General features: G+C 40.4%; 1 protein-coding gene across 1 annotated transcript; it reads right to left on the bottom strand.

Moving 5' to 3' along the window:
* Positions 1-24769, bottom strand: LOC120421453 (centrosomal protein of 164 kDa). The gene is made up of 6 exons (XM_039584665.2): positions 23912-24769; positions 23450-23561; positions 2336-4946; positions 2078-2277; positions 1884-2023; positions 1-1825 (listed from the first exon to the last, which is right to left on the bottom strand). Exons 1-6 carry the CDS (start codon positions 23985-23987, stop codon positions 1569-1571), a joined length of 3396 nt encoding a protein of 1131 aa, XP_039440599.1. The 5' UTR covers positions 23988-24769; the 3' UTR covers positions 1-1568.
* Positions 24770-26745: the final 1976 nt, after the last annotated feature.

The following is a 26745-nucleotide window of genomic DNA, read 5'->3' as shown; positions in this document are numbered from 1 at the left end:
TTCTTGTAACATTATCCTGTGAAACTGGGGTTTTTATTTATTGGTATAGCTTTGGAGTGGTATTTAAAAACATTTTGTTTAGTTTGCCTGGTACTTCCAAAATCTACTCGATTTACGGTTCTCATCGATTTAACCCTTTCTGAATTTTTTACTTCTTTGCTTGCTCTAAGATATTTTTTTTGTTTTGATTAATAACTTTTGTGTTATCACCTTTGACAGATTTTTTTTTTTAAATTTGTGGATAGTTCAAACAACGTGAAATGCTTTTCATTTTAGCGTACGCAAGGGTGTGACTGAAAATGTGTAAATGGTATTTTGAGTTTTCTGCAGATGGAATGCAACAATTTGAGAGTACCTGAGTATGAACAAACTGAATGAAAATCTTAATTTGCGTCTTCTTTCATGAGTTTTTTTTTATTGTTGAGGGTCTTTAACAACAAAAAAAAAGTGTTTGCGTAAGATGGTTCTTTTCTGTGTGATTTTCTTCCAGTTGTTATTTTTTGTTTAGTATTTGATTTTTAAACATTTGTTTTTTATTTCCTTAGTACTAGAGCTATTTGCGTTTTTACTTGTTTCAGTGTAATCGGAATGCTAAAATAATCATTGTCATATTCAATTAGTTAATTTTGTTTAAAACATTTGTATTCAAAACCGTTGGACCAACTTTCCTTTCACTTTGCTTTCCGTTTTCATTTGTCTTACCTTCTTGTCCTCTAAAATTTAAACTTTTGTTCCGAATATATACTCATATTACTTTTATCTTTTTCTTTATCACTTGAATGTAATGCTAAAACACATACACAATATTTAAATAAAAGCAAACTTTTTGTTTTTTTTTCCTCCAGCGGGACCGGTTTTACAGCCCGAGGAACCTAGAAGGTATACTCACAGTTGAATAAACTTGGATGGATTTAAAAGTACGGCTGCACTTGCTTTGCTTTAAACACCGGCTGGTTACACAAACTTACGAACGAGGATGAAAAATCACAGATACATAGATTATACCATACGTTAAAAATTGATGTGTGATTTGAAAATAGGATAAATTAAGAAACAAATTGTTTTACGGTAAATATTTTTACGATTCACTTTATATTTTGAGCTCATAATGAACGGAACTTGTCGAGATATATATATTTTTGAATTTCTATCTTTTTTATGTTTAATATTTTGTTCTTAAAGAGTACTGGGTTGTCTCCAATCGACGTTAAATGGTCATATTTTTGTAAGAGATTTGCTTTTTCCAAGGACTTCCGTACAGTGTGCTACCTTTATTTTCTTCTCACAACAGTTTGATCATCTACCAACATCAAATTTATCTAAAATTTAATATCACACTATAGTTTACTAGTACATGTACGCTAGATGTGGGCTGTTTGTAATGTTAAATTTCTTTTTGTATTGTTTTTTCAAGGGTTTTTTTCAAAGGATCAACTACCAGCATCTCTAAAACTTGACAACGTGAGGATGTTTTAAGTACACTGTGACTTTTGTTTTTGATTAAATGATCATCAATCAAATCAAAAATATTTTCACCCAATTTTACCCAGCGTGTACTCACCCCTCCTTTACCCAAACGACTTCTTCTTGAGCAGCTCGTGCTCGGACTTGGCCTGCCGCAGCCAGTTCTTGAGATCGCGCGTCTTCTCCAACAGGTTCACCGTGTACCGCTGCTGCGTTTGCACCGGTATCGGATGGGTGGCCAGGCTGGAGCCGCCCAGACCGCCCGGCGGCTTCGGTGACGACATGACGATGTCGCAAAAGTGCTGCGACGGATTGTTCAGGTAGTCCAGCTCCTCGTAGCCGCTGCCCTGGTGGGAGGGATCTACAAAAAGGAGAAGAGGGTGTCAAGATGGTTCAAGCGGCAGTCTCATGCGACGTACTTAGAATGTTCCAGATGTCCTGAATCTCGTTGTGGAGATGTTCCAAGTACTTGTACGTCTCGATTGAATCGTTTGCCCGGAAGGCGTGACCGCGTCCGGTGCCGTGCTCCGTTGGCACGTCGGTGCTGCTGAAGCCAGAGCTGGAAGGTTATTCTTGTGAATTTATTCGAATAAACCCAAGCTCCTTAACTTACCTCGAGTACGACGACAGATCGCTAAGTGTCTCCTTGGGCTTGGGCATGCTGATCTCGATGGCTTCCGGCAGCGGTGGCCGCTCCTTTTCCGACAGTTTCTGCAGCGATCGCTCCAGGTGCCGCAGCCGAATCACTTTCTCCCCCAAAAGGGCGCGGGTCCGATGCAGCGACACCTCCATCTCCGTGAGCTCCTTTTCTTCCTATTGAATTGAACGTTTGTTAAATTTAGGAAAGTTATAGTAATAAGACAACACTTACGCTAAAGATCTGATCCATGGTGTGCTTGTTCTTCATCGTGTGCTTCACCGAGATGTCCCGCTGCTTGCTCTTGAACAGGTTCTTCTGGGCCCGCAGCGACTCCTTGGCGCGCATCACCGAGTCCCGCTCGAGCAGGATGCGATGCTTGAAAAAGTCCAGCTCCGAGCTGGCACCGCCGTTGTTGTCCAGATCGCTGAACGGATACCGCAGGTGGTAAGGCGCATCGATGTTGCAGTCCGGGATTTGGTCCTCGAGCTCCTCCAGCTTCTTCAGCTGGATGCGAAGGTTTTCGACCGGAGTGCACGGGCGTTCGCGGTCGTGCTTCGACGAGTTCAGCTTGGACGTCGACGCGGACTTGGTTTTGGTGAAGAGTTTTCGCTTCTGCCGGGACACCGGAACGCTGCCCTTTTCGTGCTGCTTGTCAAACTCCGAGTCGGAGCTGAAGTTTTCGTCGCGCACGTTCGCGAAGATGTTCCGAATTTGGAAGTAGTTCTTCGAGTAGGTTGTCTCGCTTTGGCTTGTTTCGGCGTCGGTGTTTTGAAGGCGGTTGTTGTTCAGGATGAACGGCTTGCGTGGCTCTGAAGTCGGAGCGGAAGAAGCGATCTGCTGCTGCTGCTGGTGAGGGCCTCCGTTGTACGGGAGAAGCTTGTTCTTGTGCTCCAGCAGGTAATTGTTCTTGGCGGCGAAGCGTTTGGACGCGGCCGATGGCGGTGGAGTGCTGATCGAGGACTTTTCCGAGTTCATCATCAGCGAAGAGGGTCCACCCATGCCCTCGTACGGGTAATGCGACGTTGGTTTGGAATGGGTTCGATCGTCGGTTTCGTAGCTATTGCTCAGAAGGCTTTGTTGTTGCTGTTCACGGCGCTTCTTGCGTCGTTCCAGTGAAATCCTTACGTCAGTCTTCAACCGGGTGTACTTCTCCTTCAAACATTTGTATTTGTCCTCTAGCAGTCGCTTCTCGCAGCGAATCTTCTCGTACAAGCGATCTTCACCGGTTTCACGCATTCGTTGGCGTTCAACTTCCAGTTCGTGAGCCAGTTTGATCTTCATTTCAGTTAGATTTGTTGCGTGTTCCTTCTTCAGCAACTCCTCTTCCGTCTTCAAATCACGCTCGAGTTCTTCCACGATCTCGTCGTGGTTCTTCTGCAGTGTTGCCATCGTTGATTTGTGCTCATCGGTTACCTCCTTTACCCGTCTATCAAACTCCTCTTGCAGTGTTTCCCTGTAGATCCTGTACTCCTTCTCATTCTCCTCCTCGTAATCAGCCTTCATCTCGCTTAACTTTACTTGATAAAACTCCTTTATCTCCTCTATGTTCTTCTGGTGGATATCATTCAGCTTATCCTTCTCCTTCTCCAACTGTTCCTCACACCGCCTTCGTTCCTTTGCCAATTCGTTCTGAATGTTAGCTTCCTCCAAAATCCTCAAACTAGTCAACTCCTCCTCCAGCTTAGTCTTGTATCGTTCCTTCTCATCCGAGATCGAATCCTTCAACAGTCTTATCGAATCATCGCTGACCCGTTCCACCGAAAACCGCCTCACCACAGTCTTCGTCACTTCCGCTTTGCTATCAACCTCTTCGCTAACCTCCGAGTCTCCTTCCGAGGTCTCTGTCGAGCTCTTCTTTTCCGATTCTTCCGCAGCTTCTTCATCCCCGTTATCATACCCCTCGACAAGTTCCTCAAAGTTGATCAGCGAGTCATCCCTCACCGCTTCCAACTTGTTTGACTTCAGCTCTGCGTTCAAATCGATATCAAACCGCACACTCTTCCGCTCATCCGACAGATCTTCGTTTGGCGTTCCCTTGTTCCTGATGTACGTCAAACTTGAATCCCTCAAGATGCCCTTCACTTCCTCCTTCTTGCCAAACTCCAAGCTATCAAATTCCGGCTTTTTGTTCGACTTCAAAAATTGCGACCCCGTTCCAGTGATCGTAAACCCATGGAACGACCCTCGCGTCCCAAGCTGCCCCTCCGACCGATCCCTCATACTTGACCCAAGATTAAACGAGATCTTCGGCGACATCGCCAACTGCTCCTCGACCTTCCGTTCCCCCAGCACCATCTCCAACCGCTGACTATTGTTCTCTTTGTTCGAATCTCCACTCTCCTCGTCCTCCTCCTCCTCCTCGTTACCAACCTCCTCTCCAACTTCAACCTCCTCCTCTTCCCCCTCGTCACCAGCGTCTCGATCCTTTTCCGTCTCCCCTCGCTTCCCATCCACCTCCTTCACGCTGTCCTCTCGATCGGATTCCACCGATCCCGAGCCCGACCCCGCGCCAAACAGAACCTTCCTAATGGCACCCCCACCACCACCAACATCAACCGGCGGTCCGATCGCACCGGCAGGTGACTCGATTTCGACGCCGACGCCGTCACCACCGCTGGAGCCACCACTTCCGCTGCTGTTGTTGTTACTGTTGGTGCTGGTCGCGGATTTGAGACTACGGAAGCCGGAATCCGCCAGCGATGTCGAGTCGGACCGGTCTAGCGAGAGGGCTTTGCGTGTGTCGACGACCTTCTGGCGGTACAGGACGTCGATCGGGTGTTCCCACTGGGATTTGCGCGTGTACCGGTCGTAGTAGTAGTACGCCTTCACCTGTTTGCTGTAGCTGGAAGGGGGGAAAAGGAGAAGAAGGGATGATTAGTTTTTTATTGGAAACGGTTTAGTAGAAAATATGAATTCAATATATTTCAACGAATCATCTTAGCGGTTAATTTTACACAGTAGGCCTGGCCATTGCACAGTTGTCCATCGCAAAATTAGGTGGAAAATGGATATTCTGAAAAGTAGTTAAGTATTGGAGTCTTCAGAAGAATTGTTGCAAATGGGAAGAAGCAACTTATCCCACTGAGAATTTTGGCTCGAGCGGCGACTCATTCAAGCTCGATCTCGAGCCAGATCGACTCAAGGCTCGAGCCAAAATTCTCTGTGGGGTGGATTTGTTGAAAATAAGGCGGTTCACGTTTAGGGAGATAAAAAACCAAACTTTTCAGGAATATTTCTAGGATTTTTTTGTCTTCTAAAAAGTTGTTTGGCTTCCTAATCTAAGCAACTTTGTCGAAGTTACCAACATTTTATCTCGCAATATACACTTATAGAAAACCTATAAAATTCAGTTTTTTGAACTTCTGTAGAAGTTCAGAGTGGGAGTGATGTTCAGGGAGAAAAAATAAATGATAATTTTACATAGAAACCCAAAAATCGATTTTTGAAAATTTTGCGCTATTCAGATTCTGGCAGATTAAGATTCAATTGGCAAAATTATAGGGAAAAACATATAGTTAGACAATTTTCAAATTCCTTGGAGTGGTCCCATACTCTTGAAAATTAGACATTTTAAAATGAAGATATCTCTTGATTAATCCTGGGAAGACGGTAATAACAAAATTCATGCCATTTCAATAACAAATACAGTAGTTGTACGGTAACTGGGCGTTGTTTCACTGGGCTGCTTTTTAACTAGGCGCTCGATAACTGGGCCGTAGCTAGACGTCAAAAAACCAAAACAAACCTTAATGACCGAGGGGTTAACTTTTATTTGATTTCAAGGCACAATTAAAGAAAAATCAAAAGGAAGCATTGAAAATAAATTTGAGTAACTTTTATTCTTTATTTCACTAGGAAAATATTATGCATCGGTTGTCCCCTCGTAATTTTTCGTTCGGCCCAGTTAACGAGCAGCATTCGGTGACTGGGCTACGTTCTCAGCCCAGTTACCGAACAATTACTGTACTGTTAAATTAACATAAAGTGTTATGGAATCTTCTTGAAAAATCCATTTTTGCATAAGGGTTTAATGACAGTTTATGTTATCTTTACAAATTTGTTATTAGTCTGATATTGGTTGGAATCCAAAACAACTTTGGAATAACATTTTTTTGTTATGGAAGATTACCTCCAACTGTTATTGGGATGATCGGATTAGTTGTTAAATAACAAAAAAAAAAACAAAGGTTTGTTCGAAGAATAACTAAAAATATTATAAGTCTGTCATTACAAAAACTATCCAATAACGAACAAATCATAACGACAAATACAAAAATCTTGTTATAAATAACATAAAATGTTATTGGTCTAGTATTTTTGAATACCTACAACTTTGCCGGAAACACCAAATCTATCAGAAAATTCTTTCTCAAGAAACAGTTTTTTGAATATCCTCAAAATTGTATGGAGCCTTCTATGGAAATACATTAATGTTTATGTACAAGGGTAAACAAGGCTAAAACCCATTTTTGATCAGTTTTTTATAAGCTAAATTTTATATTTGAGATTTGTAATAAGCTTTATATTTGTGAACAATAATATCAGCAATTTAAGCTAATATTTAGGACCCAATTGCCTACTAAGTAAATGTTTGTTCTTAGGTGTAGCCCGTAATCGTAGTAATAGTTAAAAAAAGAAAGATATTTCAGTTCGAGCCATACATTTATCAGAACCAAGACAACGAAGCTTGCTGAGTTGGATAAATATGACGAGTGCTGTAAAAATCGAGTTTTTCAAACTTTTGCTTAAAAAAATGCATAGTTCAACGAGATGTCAAAAAGAGGTGACGGTGTGTCCCTAATTTTATTGTGTATGATCCTTTAGTTTTTTTCTCTAATGTTTGCTTGTGGAAAGAGGAACCTGACCTGGCAGGGTGGGGAACAAATATTTGCATACTCCTCGCACGTCCTCTAGCGCACCGACTACCGACTCATTTACCGACAGTCATTTTCTTCTAGAACTGATGTCCTCATTAAAGTTCATCTCTGTGTGAATGTGCTCTTCCGCAATATGACTTTGCCGAATAGTGTGTTCCTTGCCAAAATAAACTTTTCTCATTGATAACTTCCTGAGAAATATTTGCAGTTTTCATCGATTGTAACTTTTTCTTCAATTTTTCAGTTTATAATTACATACGTCCCCTTCATGAGTTATTGGCTTGGGTGTGTCGGGCAAAAACCCAACGAAAAACCACTCAGCCTGAAAGGCGGAAAAAAGGAATAAAAAGGGAGGGCACAACCCGTATACTATTTCAACTCTGCAGAGGAAAATAGCCTCCACAAATTGCTGTATGCATTTTAGATGCAGCAGCATCCAGCGAAGAGAAGAGAGGTCGTATAGACAAAAATGTGTATCATGTCCTACTATTTGGGGCAAAAGAAGAGAGATTGGGAGGTGGGCTGTTTGTCAGCACCGTTTGTTGAATGGAACAGAAAACATTGCGAAACCGCCTCTAGCCACAAGCCTTTTAGTTCTTGGTGCTGGAGGGATGTTGGAGAATGCTGTAGAACCCACCGGGAAATGCGGACAAATTGTGGTGTCTGGTGCGGGCTTGGAACGACGACGACGACGACTGTGGAGCTTTTTATTGTTTTGTGGAGATAGGGATTTGGGACGTGCTTTTTTGCTCTTAGATTAGTGACATCTGAGCGGAAATCGATAATATGTTGAACAGAGCTGTTTGCTAATCGAAGGGTAAAGAGCTTTAAATTTGCACTCTTCTAAAACAAATACTGGAAATATGAGTTACTTTCAGTCAGGTTATCTCAGAATTGATTTGTTTATCCACTATCTGCAAACATATACCATGCGTCTCCATCAAGCCATTTTGAGTAATAGAAAACAATGGAGTCACATGGTAACCATGATTCAGTAGTGCAAATTGATGACAATATCCAACAGTCCAAACAGCTTAAACTTAACAAAATTTAAAGCATTTTTGCGAAATGGACCAAAACTGATAACAACTTTATTTCGCCAAATTACAATTATTAAACAAACTCAACTTAGCGAACTCGATGGGTAGTACTTCGAATCAAACTCCGTGCAAACTTTGCAAGTATCCTCTCGTAAGGAGTGGGGTGCGCCGTTCCCATTAACACTTTTTACTTCGTTGCGTTCTCAATTAGCGTGCAAATATTTGCCCAACCCCATCCCTTTAGTGGAGAAGCAAAAAAAACCATCGTCTGCTGATGGTTTGAGGTCGGCCGGCAATGCGATACCTCCGGGGAGACCTTCAATGTCATTAGTGTTGACTGTAGTTTTTTTTTATAATATTTGCTCGTATTAATGCAGGACCTCGCCCTGCGAAACATCCTGCAGAGCCACGATGAGATCACCAGCGAGGGATTCGATTTCAGCTGTAGCTTCAAGTTGAGCAAGGAGCTTTAACTGCAAGTTTCTCGAAGTTAAGTTGAAAAAATTCCACCAAACCGGCCATCGATTCCAGCGAGTTGAATAACTTTGGCCGGTTTCGCCGACCGGACACGTCGGAGAGCGCACAGGATTATTATCCGCATGCTCCAGATTTGTTGCTGTTGCTGCTGCAGCTCGATGCCATGCTGCTGCGAAAGGTCATCTGTACATAGGTTGTCCCTTATATGCATCACGAAGCTCACCGGGTCAGATGCATCTCCGGCGCGGATGTTGGTGGCGGTGCATTGACTCCAGAACTGTCATTTGAAGTCTCTTATATTTAACTGTTGTCAGTTTTTTAGAATTTCGCAGAACAGAAACTGTTTTTGATTTTAGTATTAAATACTGATTTAAATTTTGTTGTTTTAAATTAAACTATGTCCTATCCATCGATTCCTTAGGTCCAAAAAAGCCATTTACTTTTCATTTCATTGGTTTTTGCCAAGACTTATACGTTTTGTTTTTCGCCAAGATAAATATGAATTATTGAAAAATAAATAGATATTTTGGAAAGTATCCAGAATTCTCCCGAAAAAGCTTCCACAGATATTTTTTGGGTTAATAAGTTGAATTGGGAATCAAAAGAAATTTTGTATTAATAGTTATCGTACCCAATAAATCAACAAATAACAAACTAAAAAAAAATACAAAAAAGTATTAGTGGTAATTAACACAAAGTATTTTCTCATTAAACATTTTTATTTTTTTATTTTTTGAAAAAATTGTCTATTCTCGTCCATCTCTGAAAAAAATACATTTGAAAAGCTTAAAAAATTATCTACAGTTTTCTCTTTTTTTGTTGATATTGTTGATCAAGGCCTTTAGTAGTTGAGATTAGAATTAAAGTTAGGCTGTTGCAAATATGTTAAAAGCTTTTTTTCTCTAAAGTCATTTAGAATTTTTAAATCCAAGATGGCGGCCAAAATGGCGGTGTTGAAATACTGAGAAAATGTATTTGGTATGCTAAAAGGCAATCAACAACTCAAATTTGACAAAAATGAGGTCTCAGAACTCGAATTTGATGTTAAAAGCAAGAAATAATTTAAAGACCTTTCTAATTCTTTCTAATGACCCTTCTGAGCAGTTCTCTGAGATTTAGGTCATTCGGTTTTTTTTTGTATTTTTTAATCCGGCAGAAACTTTTTTGGTGCCTTCGGTATGCCCAAAGAAGCCATTTTCCATCATTAGTTTGTCCATATAACTTTCAATACAAATTTGGCAGCTGGCCATACAAAAATTATATATGAAAATTCTAAAATCTTGGTGTTGTTTTCAATGAGTTTCCGAAAAAAGTACTATATTTTATGTGTTTTTTTTTCTGAAAGTATACGTAGAACTAAACTTAAAAATTATGAAAAGTCAGAGTCTTCCAAAAATGACATGGGACCACGGGGTTGGGCACAAGGTTGATCCGTAGCGCATTGGATTTACTTCCGTAAATATTCCGTAAATATCGTGAATATAGGTAAATATTATTCACCTGCACGATATTCGGCACAACATTTTGTTCAGTGTGGATAATGACAGTTAAGAGCTGTCACTTGTTTGTTTCCTTCGTTTACAAACTGTCACCGCTCCAATATTTTTCGAGCATGAGGTATTTTTTTTCACTTGTGGAACCGATCCTCGCAACAACCTTCCCCGCAATCTGTGCAAGAAGCCCAGTGCGGATCTGCGCTCCGACCCAGAAATTGCCGACAAGACCATCGACTGCCTCGGACTTGGGGTGAGTAATCCTCCGATCTTTTGCTTCATTTCTAATCGTTCCGCCTTTGCAGATTTCACCGGAAGTCGATCCGACGGTGCGGATTTGCGCCGGCTGTGCCGAACGCGTAGACGCGCAGCACGCCTTCCGGACGCGAGACCTGCACTGCAACAGTTACGTCGAGAACCCCGGAGGACAAGGAAGACGAGGACGTGTGCCGGTTCTGCTTGAAGGCGGATGGCGTGTGACGTTGGTCGAGTTGTTTCCGGGCGGCGGCGGGAGCGTGGCGGATGAGGTGCAAACGGTGCGGGATTGTTTAGGGGTTGAGATCAACAGCTGGGACATGGTGACGAAGATTTGCGGGGATTGTGTGGGCGGTGTTGAAAAGTTGGCTGAATTTTCGCCGACAGTCGTGCCGGTGAAGCTGGAGGTCGTGACGGATTCGTCGGATTCGTTAAGCATTGGCAGCGAGAATGGGGAAGGGGGTGAGGGTTTTGAGTCGGACAGTTCGACGGCGGATAACGGGGAGCAGCGTGGGGAAAAGCGGAAGGTCACGGCACGGTCGCTGCCGTGGATTGGAAGTGACCACGAGGTTACGAAGGTTACAAGTCTAAATGTTTGAACGGAGCGGAGGATGGAGTTTAAGCGAAGGTGAAGGCCAAGAATGCAGAAGGTTTCCGCGCGCACCTTTAAGGTGCTTCTGCACATGGTCAGACAAATGACAAATTCGGCAAATAACAACCGTACGCCATGATTATTGTTTTTTTTTTTCATTATATTTAACAATACAAAAAAATACAGTTGAAACCACAAATAAAAAGAAAATCCAAGAAACTTCAATGTTCGTCTCTCATTTAACTCCAGGTGACCAAATTAGGTAAAATAAATTTAAAACATGCATATGAAACAGTTAGATGCGTCTGCAGCGTAATTGCGTGCAGGAAGTAATCGCCGGCGACTTTTCCTTGGCTAGTGCAAACGCGTCCCGGACGAGCTTGAAACTGTCTCCGATAAACATCTGCACCAGCTGCGGGCCGGCCAGCTTCAGGAAGGTCGACTTTTTTTGCGCCTTACAGGCACCAGCCGAAAGCGTGCAGCACTCCCTTCGGCGGATGAATTCCCAGGATCTTGAACATGTCCTTGTGCGTCATCGGCAGCACGACGGCCTCAATTAGTTCCTGGATTTGCTTGTCCAACCCGCCAATGTCCGAGTAGTGCTCGGTGGGCCGTTCGTCCACCTCCATCGCCTTGACGAGCGCGTCATACTCGGCCGGAAGTGTCCAGGATGAAATACGACGTACGAGTCCTTCTTCACTCTCATCGCCCGGCTTGAGCTTCTCCGGAACAACCAGGCCAATCACGAGCAAAAAGTACGTCTGTCGTGTCGTAGTCTTGATGACGGGGCGCTTGCCCTTCCGCTGGTAGTCCAACACCACCACCGCACGGTCGTCTTCCGTCTCCTGCGGGATCTTGGTATCCCGTCCCGATTATTCCCGATTACTCCTTACAATTCAAAAAATGTGGCCGGAGCAAAATTGAAGTGATTTTTTTTGTTTGTAAACAATCAGCAGAGCGCGCGTTTGCGATGACAGCTGTAAAAACACTGAAATAAAATTCATACAGGAATCATGTATACACGTGAATATGGATGCACATACGGATCAACTTATGAAATAAATGCAATATATTTGGAGTGACCACCTCGTGCATGGGACAATTATGCGTAGAACGGCAGTGTACCTTTGAAGGAATTTTTTGATCGATTCGGTGTCTTCGGCAAAGTTGCAGGTATGAATAGGGACTATACTGATAAAAAAATGATACGCGGTAAATAAATTTGGTGATTTTTTATTTAACTTTTTGTCACTAAAACTTGGTTTGCAAAAAAACACTATTTTTTTTATTTTATTTTTTTATATGTTTTAGGTGAAATCAAATGCCAAATTTTCAGAAACTTCCAGGTTGTGCAACAAATCATTGACTGAGTTATGAATGTTTGAATCAATACATTTTTTTTTAGATCGGAATATTGGTCTCAAAAAATTTTCAACTTCATTTTTCGATGTAAAATCGAATTTGCAATCAAATAATACTTATGTCAAATTTTGATGAAGTGCACCGTTTCAAGTTAAAGCCATTTAGGCGCAGTTGTTCTTTTTTTTTAAATTAGTGCCCATGTTGGCCCACCTTTGATAACAATATTTTTGAAAAGCTGAGAAAATTCTCTATATTTTGCTTTTTTTGAACTTTTCTGATACGATCCTTAATTGCTGAGATATTGCCATACAAAGATTTAAAAAGAGGAAAATTCCAGTTTTTTTCTGAATAGGTCCTATAAACAACAAAAAAAAATCTGGAATTGATGTTTATCAAGTCTCACAAATTTCGATTTTTTCAAAGACAGCATTTTCATTTTTTTTAAATCAAGACTAACATTTCAAAAGGACCAAACATTCAATATTACGTTCTTTTGAAATGTTAGTCTTGATTAAAAAAAAAGAAAATATTGTTTTCGAAAAGAATTTTTGCGACCATTACATCAATTTTTAGAAAAAACTGCGTGCCTACATTCACGTTACGGGCAGTTTTACGCCGGATGTGTACCGGGTGCCGATAGCTATCAAATCTAAATCATCTGTGAAGGCCCAGCGGAAGCTGGCCAAGTGTACAAGAAGATACATGGAGCCGACTGAGAAGAATATCTCGGATGGATCGCGAAAAAAGTATCAGGAATCACGGACGGAGAAGTAAAGCAACTCAAGAATGAAGATTTGAATTTACCATGACTTCAAGTTGAACATTTTGAAGCCCGTCTCAGATCTGAAATCTATGTGAAGACACTGATTTTTGGTGTGAGCTTTCCATTTTTATACAAAAAACATGTTCATTTACACACACATATAGACAATTCATTGAAGACAACCACGCCAACCTTATTATATACGCGGTAGGGTGTTCCCTTGGTCGTTCGCTGTGAGTTGTGGATTGCCTGCTTCTCTAATGAAGGTTCGACTGAGGGGGCATGCTTATTAATTTCTCGTCGCTCCATACCCTCAGTGACGTGATGGGAGCAAGGGCGTCTATGCAAAGTGTCCCTACACCCGCTACAAATTTCCGGTGCTTGGGGAGGGAAGCGGGAAACCATTTTGATCTATGCGCCGGTATTTGTAGCATTAAAATTCGTGCAAAAAAACTTATGCACGTGGGTGTACAGATTACGGAGTAAAAGATGATCGAATTGTTCACCTAGCGCTCACATGTGTTTCGGGACCAAGTTGCCTGCGGGTATGGGGATCATACATACATACATACATACATTATATCGATTTTTAGAAAAAAAAATCAGTATTGATTCAAAAATTTCGGTCAAAGATTTTTTGCAAAATCTGGAAATTTCTGAAAAGTTGGCATTTAATGTCCCCTAAAACATCAAAAAATTAAAAATACTGTTTTTTGAAAATCAAGTTTTAGTGACAAAAAGTTAAATAAAAAATCATCATATTTATTTCTACCTTGTATAATTTTTTTTCAGTGTAGTCCTTATCCTACAACTTTGCCGAAGACACCACATCGATCAAAAAATTCCTTCAAAAGATACAGATTTTTGAATTTTCTTACATCATTTTTGTATGAACAGCTGCCAAATTTGTATGGAAAATTATATGGACAAACTAATGATGCAAAATGGCTTCTTTGAGCATACCAAAAGCACCAAAAAAGTTTCAGCCAGATTAAAAATTCAAAAATTAAAGAAAAAATACCTATTTCGTAGAGAATTGCTCTTCTGATAACCCTATTAGAAGTTATGAGCACTTAAGTGATACTTTAACACTTTCCAGAAGCCGGATCTATGTTATTGTGATGAAAATTGTGCAGGGCGGTTCGTCGCTGTTGCATACAAACAAAAATTGCATGCAATATATGTGGGAGTAGCGATCAGCACTAATTCTCCATACAGACATTGAGAAAAAACATTCGGTCCTGTCTAATTTTTTTTTTGAAAAATTCAAGGTGCACGTGTTTCTGAGGACCCTAAAGTTTTTTTCCCTCGAGTTGAGCCTGTGCAAAAATTGTGTTGGTCGGTGTTATGGCATAATTATTTTAATTTTTAAAAGATAACTCAATTTTTGGGGAAAAAAACAACAGTGAAATTTTCAACGTCATAGCACGCACTTCCTTACGCTTCGATCCAGATATGTATTTAAGGAAAACAGAACAGGTTAAATCAGATGACATTTTTTTTATTATTTCGTTGCCTTTGCAGTAAATTATCAAACATTTTGAATAAATAGATTTTATTTTTGGATTAAAAAATAAATGGGGCACTTCAGACTTATAACGAATTTGAATTTTTGAGATCACAAATTGTAAAAAGTCGTGAAACGTAAGGAAGCATTTTGCGATTTTTTGATGAAAAAAGTGTTTTGTTCCTGAAAACGAACTACTATGAGCAGTGAAAATTATTTTCTAAATACCATGTTTTAAGTGTTATTGGAACAGAATTCAAAAATATCTTTTTTTTTAATTTATATAAATTTTCAGTAAAACAAGTTTCTTAGTGGTGAAACCAGATTGATTTAAAAAAATGATTAGCGGAATAATGAAAATCTCATAAAAAAGGGGCCAGCAGCACAGCATACTTCGCAGAAAAATGTCTACCATAAAATATGTTTGATGACATATACGTCATTCCGAAGTAAAACGACAGCCCAGCTATTGGATAGAATGGGCTTGCCTGTCTCACCTGTAGAAATTTATCAAAACTATTAACCCAGGGTCGGTGCCCGTTATTTTAATTTTAATTTACTAATCATTTAATTCCTTCACCAACCCACACTTGGTGTAACTTATTCATTCAAATCACACCCGCTGGGTTCGTTCGTCAATCCTAACTGGTGCACTGATATGAGCTTTTCCATCAGCATAAATGATTTAAATTCAAGCCGAGCACCAGCACTTCGAGCGTGGGCGAGTGCTGCGAAAAAGTTATAAAAATACACACACACTTGTGCGGTGGGTTTTTATGGTGATTTCACAAGGACACCATTATGACGCAAGATGATGTGCAGTAGGTGAAACTACAATAAACTTTCAAGGGAAAAATTGATTTTCGTAAATTTATTTTACACTGGATTCCCAATGAAGATTTCCGTTTTAGCACAAACTGCATCTTACTGTCCAACCTCTAATCTATTTCCGTAACAAATTTCAAGAGAGTGTGAAGTGAGGTAATCCTTGAGAGTAATTCACACCCATGCACCCACGTAAAAGGCAGGGTGATGTTGCATTGGAACAACAGATTTATGAGAAAAGAAAATTTCCACCCACTTTGCTCCTTGGCGAATCTCCCCTTGTAAGGCCATGTAGGAAGCTGTCAACACGACTCCCACAAACACACACACTCAATTCTCCAAGGATGTTGAGAGATGACGAGGTCCTCGAGGAGTACGAGGAGGAGCAGGAAGGTGGTCCCTTGTTTTATGAAACACGCCACCTCGGAATGCACGGACACGGCCCGACTCGAACGGCACATGACGGTGCATTTTGCAGGCCGCTTTTCTATTTTCCCCCTGCCGGTGACCGACGAAACACAGAAATAACTTCATCCCTCTCTAAGCCATCACCACCATCACCGACCGGCCTGGCACAGGATACACTTTGTCAGGAAGTTGTGTAACAGCTCGGGCAAATGCAATTCATTTTGCATTTTCTTCCAGATGAATTGCATTTTGCGTGGTTGAGCGCCGGAATGGGACGGCGACGGAGCGATGGCAAGTGGTGAAAAATTGACTTCCGGCGCAAGATTTGTGCCGGAGTCGTGTGGCCCAGTTACGCTCCCCGTTACATGATGATCCGGAGGAGCACGTTTTGAACATTGGTTTTTTTCGCCTAAGATGTTGGACTATTGACATGACACACGTGGCTGAAGTTTACCAACATTATTGCTGATTTCTTTTTTAAGAACATAAAAGAACCTAAAAAACCTAAATATCATGCCTGAAACTATCACAAAATACATCAGACATCATTGCAGTTATGCTAACGTTGACAGATTGCAAGTTATCTTTAAATTGACGAACATGTTGTTTATCGAGTTTTACTTGCCTAGATGTTTTGTTAATAATCGATTTGAAAAAATGAATAAATAAAACAATCTCTTTTTATTTTTCTTTTCAAGTCCTTCTCAAATGTAAGTCGTGATTTTAAAAATAAAATTAACATTTTCAAGGGTTTGAGAAAGTTGCACACGAGTTTCACTTTTTAACATAACAAATCAGGTAGAATGGGATGGGGAATGGGGATAAAATCGGGAAAAGGCGATTACGTTCACATCTCGGAACGCGGCTATTTCCCCAAGTCCTGCCTAGACTATTCTTATTCAAAAAAAGTTCAGGGAATCAATTTAAAGAAGTTTAATCCTGGGTGGGCCATGGGGAACCGAGACATGGCCGGATTTTCACCGGAACTTTTATTCCGACGATTTTAAGGCTCTGGAAGGCATCATTCCCGATCGGCCATTTGGCGGCCATGTTTGTTTTAGAAAAAAAAAAACATTCAAATCTTGATTCAGAAGTTTTCAATCAAACAATTGTTTTCTTTGTGTTGTTTGTAGAATCATTTTACATACAGTGATTTTTTTATTTATCATTTTACATTATAGTGATTCATTTCAATTCACTATTTCTAGACCCTGAATTCAGAACCATCATTGGGGACCATCCACAAACCACGTGGACACTTTTTTTGAAATCTCACCCCCCCCCCCCCACCCTCGTGGACAATTGTCCATAAAAAAAAAAACTTTTTTGTATGGAGCGTGGACAATCGCCATACCCCCCCCCCCCCCCCTAAAGTGTCCACGTGGTTTATGGATAATCCCTTGACAGTGCCCCGGTGGAAGATTGATTAAGAAGGTCAAGTAATTTGGGCATGTTGCATTTCAAACGTCTTGATTTCAACAGAGCAGCCTACTACTAGTGTTTAATTAGTAAAACAATCAATTCTGACTTGTTTCTTATTTTACAACCACTAGATTGTGACAATTGTAAAACTTGATTGTAATTGTTATTGATTGTTTATTTGTGACGAGAGCCTGTTAGTTTACAACTTTTTATCAGGTTAAGGAGGTAAAACTTGTCAAATAGCAACAGGTTTTTTGCGAGTGTTTTCCTGTTTTCCGTTTCGTTTTTCAACAAACTTTATTTCCATCCATTGAGATAAATGTATAAGTCACAGCTGTAAGGATCCCCCAAAACTCTGTACTGCACCTATAAAAACTATTGTTAAACGATAACTAAAGAAATAAACAAATTTGAATTTGAAAATAAAAATTTGTCAAAAAGAGCATTAAATGAAATTTTCTAGCGTTTTTTTAAGGTCTTATACTGCCCATGACTGCATAAATGTCCCATATGCATTTTCATCACTTTTGAGTTATTGATGCAGTTTGGTTCAAAATCGTGTGCTCTTTCAGGAAAGCCTACAACATCCATTACTTTGACCTAGAAATCAGAAGGAAATTCAGTTTTTTTCGTAAAAACTTAACACGTAGCTTTATGTGTGGGACAAATTTCAAGTGCGTTTTTCTCAGCTTATTTTTTTTGCATATGGGATATTTATGCGAACATGGGCAGTATAGGACTTTACAAAAAAAAACACTAGATTTTAATTCTTGAAAAACGATTAAAACAAATGCTCATTTTCAAATTAAGATAAAATGAGTGGAAGAAAAAAGACTTCCGAGATATTTTCAACAAATGTACTCTAGAATGTTACTTTAAGATCCTTTCAAGAGTGAGGTCAAACTCCATTACCTTTTTAAGTTATTGACATCTGAAAATGACGTGTTATTGTCGCATTTTGGCTATAATTTATCTGAAAATGTTAAACTGAAATAGGGGAAATATACCCTCTCTCAGCCTATTTTTATTATCGGCCTATCAGCACTTTGATCATGAATAATAGCTTTCATGAAGTGTTTTTGACTGTAACGAAGTAATAAATAGCTCAAATCTAGATTAAATTTTCAAAACAACCTATCCCTCAAGGGTTTCCTATGCAGATAGGACCTTTTGAAAATTTAATCTAGAAATAAAAGTGAGCAAGCGACTCTCCATTGTTAATACATCTGAAAATGTTGATTTAATAGCGGAAACGGCAAAAGTGATGAGAATTGGTCGAACGGCTTAGAGTGGCTAAAATGGGTATATTTTCCCTAGCTCGAAACGGAGCATTTAATAAAAAAATACAAAAGTACTTTTTGAATCGAAAGTCAAATTTACAACGAAAAATTAAATTTAGCTTTTTTCGGGAAATTTTGGAGATTTTCCAAAAAAAGTTCTTAAAAAAATCATAACTTGGCATAAAACTAAACTTCCGTCAAACCCTATAGCTCAAAGGTTGACACTTTTTATCTAATTTAATATTAAAAAATGTTACTTAATCCACCTTTAGGTGGTTGGTGCCTTCCTCACATTCATAAAGTCAATACATTCAGTAAAAATAGCAACATTCCCCCTTAACATGTCAACTTAACTTAACAAATCAACTTTATTACTCATTTCTTTTGATAGGGTTCGCAGACCTTTAATATTTCTGGCTCATCGGCAAGGTCTGATAAAAAAACCCAATCCAACGATAGTTCGCATGGAAGATTCAGAAAAATATTTCTATCACAATATCTGAAATCCGGCCTCCAAAAAGTGAATAAATATCACTTAAGTGCAAATAATTTTTGATAGGATTGTCAGATCCTCCATGTTCTAGGCTCATTTGAAAGGTCTTTCGATTATCTAACTAACGGCGGGTTGCTAAAGGGACCCGGACATCATTTTCATTGAAATATCTGAGATCCGGCCTCCAAAAAGCGTATAAATAACACTTAAGTGCTAATAACTTTTGATAGGGTTGTCAGATCTTCAATGTTTTAGGCTCATTGGAAAGGTCTTTTCAATATGTATAGCATGATAGGTTTTCTTGCAAAAACCTCCCTTTTTACAATCTTCCGTACATACTCCTAAATCGTTTTTTAGCATAACTTTTGAAGTACTTTACTAAACTTGCTGATTTTAAAAAGAGACCTATGGGACCCCAAGACGGATCGAATGAGACTAATACGGTCAAAATCCGTTCATCCAGTCCGGAGATAATCGAGTGACAATTTTTTGTCCACCCACCTACACACATCCACACAGACATTTGCTCAGAACATGATTCTGAGTCGATATGTATACGTGAAGGTGGGTCTACGAGGTCAAATTATTCAATTCAATTCAATTCGGTTTTATTGGTGAATAATCAAGATACAATCAGTGAGCGAGTTGTGGCGCTATAACCACGGCAAATAGTGTCCAGGGCATTCGTGGAAATACAATGTCCCATCCCAGAGGGTCCCGGAGTACCAAACCTTCTTAGCATGGTGCTCCCAACGAATACAACCAAATCTCGGAGCGTGGTGTGTCCCCACGCTTCTTCCTCCCCTGTCGATTCAGAATTGTGTTGTTGTTCGAACACTCAGTGCTCAAACTCAACCCAATTACGAGTCATCTCTGCGATACGGCTTTACGCAGTAGGCCTGGCCGCTTTAACGCTTGTGATGTTTCAATGCATTCCGATGCAATGGCGCACTACAAATGTTAATAAATGACAAGAAGAGTGCTAGGCGTCATCTAACCTAAGGCACTCTCCAGGATCCCTTCGAAAGATTGGCTGCGCTAGGGTCTGATTAGATAGATTCGGTCTTATTAGTGAATAATCAAGATACAATCAGTTCTTTTGCAGTTCATAACAGAGTTTTGGAGTTCCTTTCAGCTGTGTGTTGCACCATAATCCATTTTGGAACAATTATTTCTATAACTATGGCACTAACAAGAGCAAGAAAAATTAAAAAAAAAAACTTGCTAAAATTGCAAAGGAAAGGGGAAAGAAAGAGAAAAAGCTTATAACTACATCACAGTATTTTATCCTTTGTAGATGTGCTTGATCATCAGCTCCCCAAGGGCTAGAAATTGCTCCGCCTTGTTACGGCAGGTCCGAAACCTCGACATCATCTCCCCCGCGAGAGCAAAGAACTCTGGCAGGGTGAAGAGATCTTCCCCGGTGACTTCTTGCTGGGCCGCATTGCCGCTACCGGCAGCGACCACGCTGGCGAACGATCGCCCCCAGCCAGGGGGGAATGCTGAGTTGTCCGCGGGAACCGTACGCTGCCCAGCAGCCGGCACGGTTACGCTCGTACTTCGCTGAGGAGGGTGGGACGCTGCTGCTTTCTTCTTCCTCTTTTCCTGCTCCTCGAGGTAATTTTTTCGTGCACTGCATCCACGGTAGTTGCTGGTATGGTTACCTCCACAGTTGGCGCACTTGATGCGCGCCTTGGTTTGCTCTGCCTTGTCCCCCAGGTCCGCCTTGCACGGCAGTGCACACGCCTCAGAGAGGTGTGTTTCACCGCACTTCACACGCGAGCCGTGGCCGAATTTCTGGCAACGGTGGCATTGTGCTGCGTCCGACGGGTTCTTTGAGTAGAACCGCCAGTTTACCCAAAACCCGTCCAACGCCTTAGTTCGTCGCAGGTCTTGAATCTTGACGGTGCCGCGGTCGAAGTACAACAGGTACAGTGTGTGTGTACCTGTGACTGTTGTCTTCCGCGAGAGGACTTTTATGTCACGCGGCGTTATTCCAGCACCCGAGAGGTCCTTCTTGAGGTCGGAGATCGGGCGGTCTTGGTACCCCTGCAAGACGACCTTAACGGCTGTCTTCTGCACGGGGTCGAATGTGTAGAACTTGAAGTTTTTACCCTTCAATTTCTCCACAACCAGGTCGAAGTTCTTGTTGTCAAATGTGTAGACTTGCACTGACGACTTACCGATTTTCAGACAATATCCGAGGCCTTCCAGCAACTCGTCAATATCGTCCACCAACGTGTCCAAAACAAAAATTGGAGGTGGTCTACGTTCCTTTGGAGAATTGTTCGTTTTTGGCGTCGGCACTTTTTTCCGTGCACGACGATCGTCATCGTCGTCGTCGGTAGTGCTGCTACCGTCGGTGTTGTTGTTGTTGTTTTCTTCGTCGTCGCTCAGCATCTGGAACTCGTTCCTGATGGGAATGTTGGCGGATGTTGACGTGTTGGTCGTGGCACCGGAAGTACCGGAACGGGTTCGCACTGGTGATCTTGGAACATATCCGGGATGTAGCAACTTTTTGTCGATGCCTTCTGCGCTCACGCTCCCCTGCGCGATGGCGGTCGACACGGCGTTGGTTTGTTTACCTTTTTGCACACGGCCGGTAGACGAACTTCGCGGGTTTTTCGAGGCCGCACTCGAACTGCCACGGCCACGGCCGGCCTTTGGCATGCTGCAGGAGCAAACTCGCGGGTAATCACGGTAATTTACGGCGAAAAAAATCGAAAAAACGATGGAGCACTGAGCACTTGACTGCTGCTTGCTCTCGTGCTTACACGGAGGTGAGGTCAAATTATGAATTTCATTTTTCGAGTGATTTTATAGCCTTTCCTCAGTAAGGTGAGGAAGGCAAAAAGAAGGATTTCAAGTTTGTCAAAATCGTATTTTGTGAAAAAAGGTAATTTAAAAAGGGATATTTTTCAGTGTACCTTTTCCGGATTATTTCTAATCATAACCTAAAACTTTGCCGAAGACACCAAATCGATAAGAAAGTTCATTTTCAAGATACCTATTTCCGGCTAAATTTGTACGGAGAAAACAATTCTAGAGTTTTTTAAAGGTCCTATAAACATAGTCAATAGCTTTGGACCTTTTCAAAAAAAAAAAACTCTAGAATTATGGAAAATGGCTATTTGGACCTCAGAAATCGATGGACTAAGTTTTATCTAAATCAAAACATGCAATGAAAATCGATTTCCGAAAACTCATGAGTTTTTAACGTTTTCAAATGTTTTTTTTTTTTTATTTTAAAATAAAACTGTACTGTAACAAGTGCTGAAAAGTTGAACTTTTCAGCACTCTGACGAATGCCATAATGAATTATTCAGCACTTTTATTGCTGGTGAAGGTGACAGTTAGGCAATTTTGTCAATATAAAGTGATTGAAAAAAAGTATTTTTAAAACGAAATTGCAAAGTATTTATTAAAGAGTGATTGATAACACTGACCTACAAAAATTGACAAAAATTACTGCGCAGGCACATTGACACTCATTTTTGCTTCAAAGAAAGCCCTTGCAAAAAGCATTTTTACTTTAACTAGAGTTTATATATCTGGCAATAATTAAAAACTTTGAATATCTGTTTCAACATTCAACTGTGAATATCCGATTTTGCATTACACAAAATTGTAGAATGTAACTTTCGAATTGAAACTAAGAAGAAAAATGCATTTTAACAAAGCTAACTTTTGAGTTTTAAATAACTGAGCAATCTTATTAGTTATGTTATCCGTCTATACTATATTCACATGAAAACAATTCTAAAGAATACATATTTTCCAAAAAAAGAAAACAAAATTGTTAAAAACGAATAATGTTATGCGTCTCCTTTTAATAGCTCGTTCAAATAAATTATGGAGAAGCATGCTTGAAGATAATTGTTCAATCGTAGATTTTATTTAAACATTTCATTTGATTTTGACATTTTTCTCATTTTCTTTCCATGATACCAGATAATAGTTCAGCAATAATGATTTAGCCATAACGCGTGCAAGCCAGCTTCGCAAAGAAAATCCAACCTTGCATTAATCATAAAAGAAAAACTTGTTCCAATCTCGCCCAAACAATCTCCTAACCGATAAGAAGCTTTTCGCAAACGACCCAAGTGACAGCGCGAATTCTACCATGAACCCATCATCCCAGCCTATAGAAGGTAAGTTTCGTACTAGAGGTAGAGGCCAAAAAAAGCAACATTTCATCCAATAAAAATATACATCGCTGAACTCTTTTTTTTTTCTCCATTGTCGGCACCGCACCCCATGTCAAACTCAGCCCGTAATATATTCTCTTTATTATATAATTTCTATAACGGAGCGAGACTGTGGCGAGTCCAACAACCCCCTCATCGAAGAAGATGAAGAAGACGATTTTCCCCGAATCAGGTTACGTATGACTAAATTTCCCTTTTTAGAACAAAAAGGCCCCGGTTGAAATCTAATTAAACTTTGCAGCATCCCCTCCCTCGGGGGAAATTCAACTTTTTCATAGAAAACTAATTTTAACCTATCGATATTTTTCTACATTTTTCCGTGTGTGTGTGTGTGTGTACTCACCAGGGTTTCCAGTTTTCCGGCAGCGGATGCAGCAGCCCCTGGCGGGCCAGATAGATCAGGTTGGTTTCGTTTTCCGGATCGATGCCAATCTTGACCGCATACTCGAGGATTTCTGTGGGCGAAATTTCCAGCCGGGGCAGCAGCAAAAAATTGGACAAAAAAAAAGAAATGGAAATTGTTGGAAAAGTGACCGGCCGTGTGCAACAGCGAGAGAGTGCCGAGCTGGATGAGTGGACAGATTTTTTGGGGAAAAAAGAAGGCAATTTGCGTTCACAAAGGCAAGAAAAGCAAGCGAAATCTGTGCCCTGAAAAGGCCTATCTCAACAGGACAAAGAAAATGAATGAACAGAAAAAGATGAGCAATATATCGCATATATCCTTAAATCATTGATTTTTCTCGAATCTGGCCTGGCTCTGAGGGGGGTTGGGCCATTTGTCCTCCTTTCCCGAAGGGGGCCGTACCTTCCTTCGACGGCTCGTACGTTGAAAAGAAGATTTCCTCCGGGTTCGTTCCGTCCAGCGATCCAAACGAAGTCATAGTCCTGGCAGGATTCGAAACCTCTCGAAGTCCACTTGGAATTTTGTGTCTCACGCTGAAGAGGTCCTCCGATTCTCTTCACACTTCACTGCACTCCATGCTGGGACACTTCGAACTCCACGAAGAAATCCCGCAGGTCACCGTAATCCGGCGATCCTAGACCAAACTCCCTTGGTTTCTTCCCTAGACACTGTTATTTTTAGCTTTTCAAAACTTTGCTCTTCCTTTTTTTCGCATTAACCCTCAAGGGGCGAGGACATCAACGCAATCTACACACACAGACAAAGCTCACACATACACAATCACGGCGGCGGTGGCAGCTCGGAAAAAAAGCACGTCCTGTCGGGTCGAATGCTGAGAAATTTGTGTGAAAGCTGCTGCTGCAGGAAGGAAGCGAAGCACATCAGCACAGATACATTACGGAAAGCTACGCGGGCAGGGCAGGACATGGCACACACGCAAAGTGTGCGACTTCAGCTGGTGCAGAAAGGATGTATTTGGGAAGCGAGCTGGTGCGCATGTGCCCTCTCGCCACCCCTCCCCCGCTCGGCAAAAACATATGAGACCCGACGAAACCACACAACCCGTTTGGCGTTGGTCCTCGGCGGCGGGTTTGCGTTTGAGGGAGGTCGTCACGGAAGAGATGGTGGATGCTTTATTTTGAGAGGGGGGTTCTGGCGAAATTATGAGTCTTTGAAGGAATTTTCTTGCAGCATGGCCAAATACTTTTGAGGAATTTTAATTATTTTATTAAATTTAAGCTTGTTATTTATAGTCTGGTAATTGCAAGCTAAGTTAAGCAACTTTTGCTTTTTCAAAAACTTTACTTTACTCTTGGTTTATGTTTGACTTATCTTGTGAAATATTTATTTTTTGTGATAGTGTGCACCTGCCAAAACCTATATCAGTATCTTTTGACTTTTTTGGACATCGAATAGCTATAACATTATACGAAAATTGATTTCACCATTTCTAATTTAATCTTTCGTGATAGATAATTTCAGGAAATAAATTATTTTTAATTAGCTACTAAAAATCCCGTCAGAATTTCATATTTCTAGATTTTCGGGAAATATTTTTAAACTGGAAATTCCCAGGGATTTTTTATGGGATGTTAAATTGCTCTCTCGAATTTGACAAAAAGTTGTAGAAATTTTAGCAATATGTTTGGAAGACAGGAACGAGGGCTATTGATCTATGCATCACTCGATTTCAGTCGCTTTTTATGAGCTATAATTGCTCATCAAAGTGCTGAGTTAGATGCTATTCTCCTCGTCATAAGAGGAACATTATGGCTTTTTGCAAACCACAGATCCGATAAATACGTGTAATTTTAAGAAGAATATTATGTTAATGAATTCAATGAAATTTTGCAAATTTCTGGTTGTAGCATTTAACTGTACCAAGCATTTTGTGATGTGGGGAAAAATTAGATGATTATGCTTGAAGTTTGAAAATTATGTTTTCATTCTCGCCTCGACTTTCCCCAGGGCCAAGAGACAATGAAAATGGGCAAAAAAAAAATTGAAATAACAAGCCAAAGTCTCAATATTTGAATCAAGATTTGAATGCAAAAAGTACCACTAGTTCAGTTGTTTTGCTATCATTATTTTCAAAAAATGGAAGATTTGACAAACCAAAAATTTTAGCGAAAAAAACTTTGTGCGATACCAAGCATTGAAAATTTTCAAAAATTTAAAAGATTTTTTAGTTAACCCAAACTTGCTAAAAATGATTCTAAACGCAAGGGAATGCATTTTTAATTAATTTCATTACTTACTAGGATGTAACAAAATTGACTTTTTGGCGGGCATTCAGGGGTTTGTTCCGGTGGGCATACTGAGCCCAAATCCCAAATATGAGCTTGATTGGACGTAACAGGAGCTAGCGCTCCGCCCTTCAATTTTATATAGGATTTAACCCGTAAAAAAAGATTTTTTCAAAAATTTCAATTTTTGAGGCATTTTGGCCACTAATGCGTTTACCAAAAACATCACTGACGTGAAGATCCTTGCGCATCTTTTGGTATATATAACATTGAAGTTTGGAGCACCCTGGTACTCGGTACAGACCTTCAAAGTTTGGCATTTTTTCGAAAAATCGGCCCCGGCAAAATCAAATGGCGTCTCGGGCGTCGCGAGGTGCGACGCATATCTTTTTTGCCGGGGACGATTTTTTGAAAAAATGCCAAACTTCGAAGGTCTGTACCGCGCTCCAGGGTGCTCCAAACTTCAATGTTATATATACTAAAAGATGCGCAAGGAACTGGCCTACACGCCAATGTTGTTTTTTGGCAAACGCATTGGTGGCCAAAATACCTCAAAAATTGAAATTTTTGAAAAATTCTTTTTTACGGGTTAAATCCCATATAAAATTGAAGGGCGGAGCGCTAGCTCCTGTTACGTCCAATCAAGCTCATATTTGGGATTTGGGCTCAGTATGCCCACCGGAACAAACCCCTGAATGCCCGCCTAAATGTCAATTTTGTTACACTCTGTTACTTACATTTCCATTGAAATTTTTAAGTTTTTTGAAAAAAATTTTCGGGCCGACTTTGGAGGGGGTGACAAAAACTTTAAATAAAATTTGTACCAACCTAAAATCAGGCAAATTGGAATTACTAGGAAAACTATTCCTTCTCATTTTTTTTTAATGCAATTGGCCATATGTCTAGCTTGTTGAAGTTCTTTTAGCGAAAACATTTCTGAGAAAAAACCTAGATTTATGATATTCGTCTTTTTCTTAAAGACTTAAAATG

This window comes from Culex pipiens, chromosome 2, assembly GCF_016801865.2.
Source record: "Culex pipiens pallens isolate TS chromosome 2, TS_CPP_V2, whole genome shotgun sequence".
Lineage (NCBI taxonomy): Eukaryota > Metazoa > Arthropoda > Insecta > Diptera > Culicidae > Culex > Culex pipiens.
Note: the sequence above shows the minus strand (reverse complement) of the source record. Positions and strands in the feature narration are given on the sequence as shown.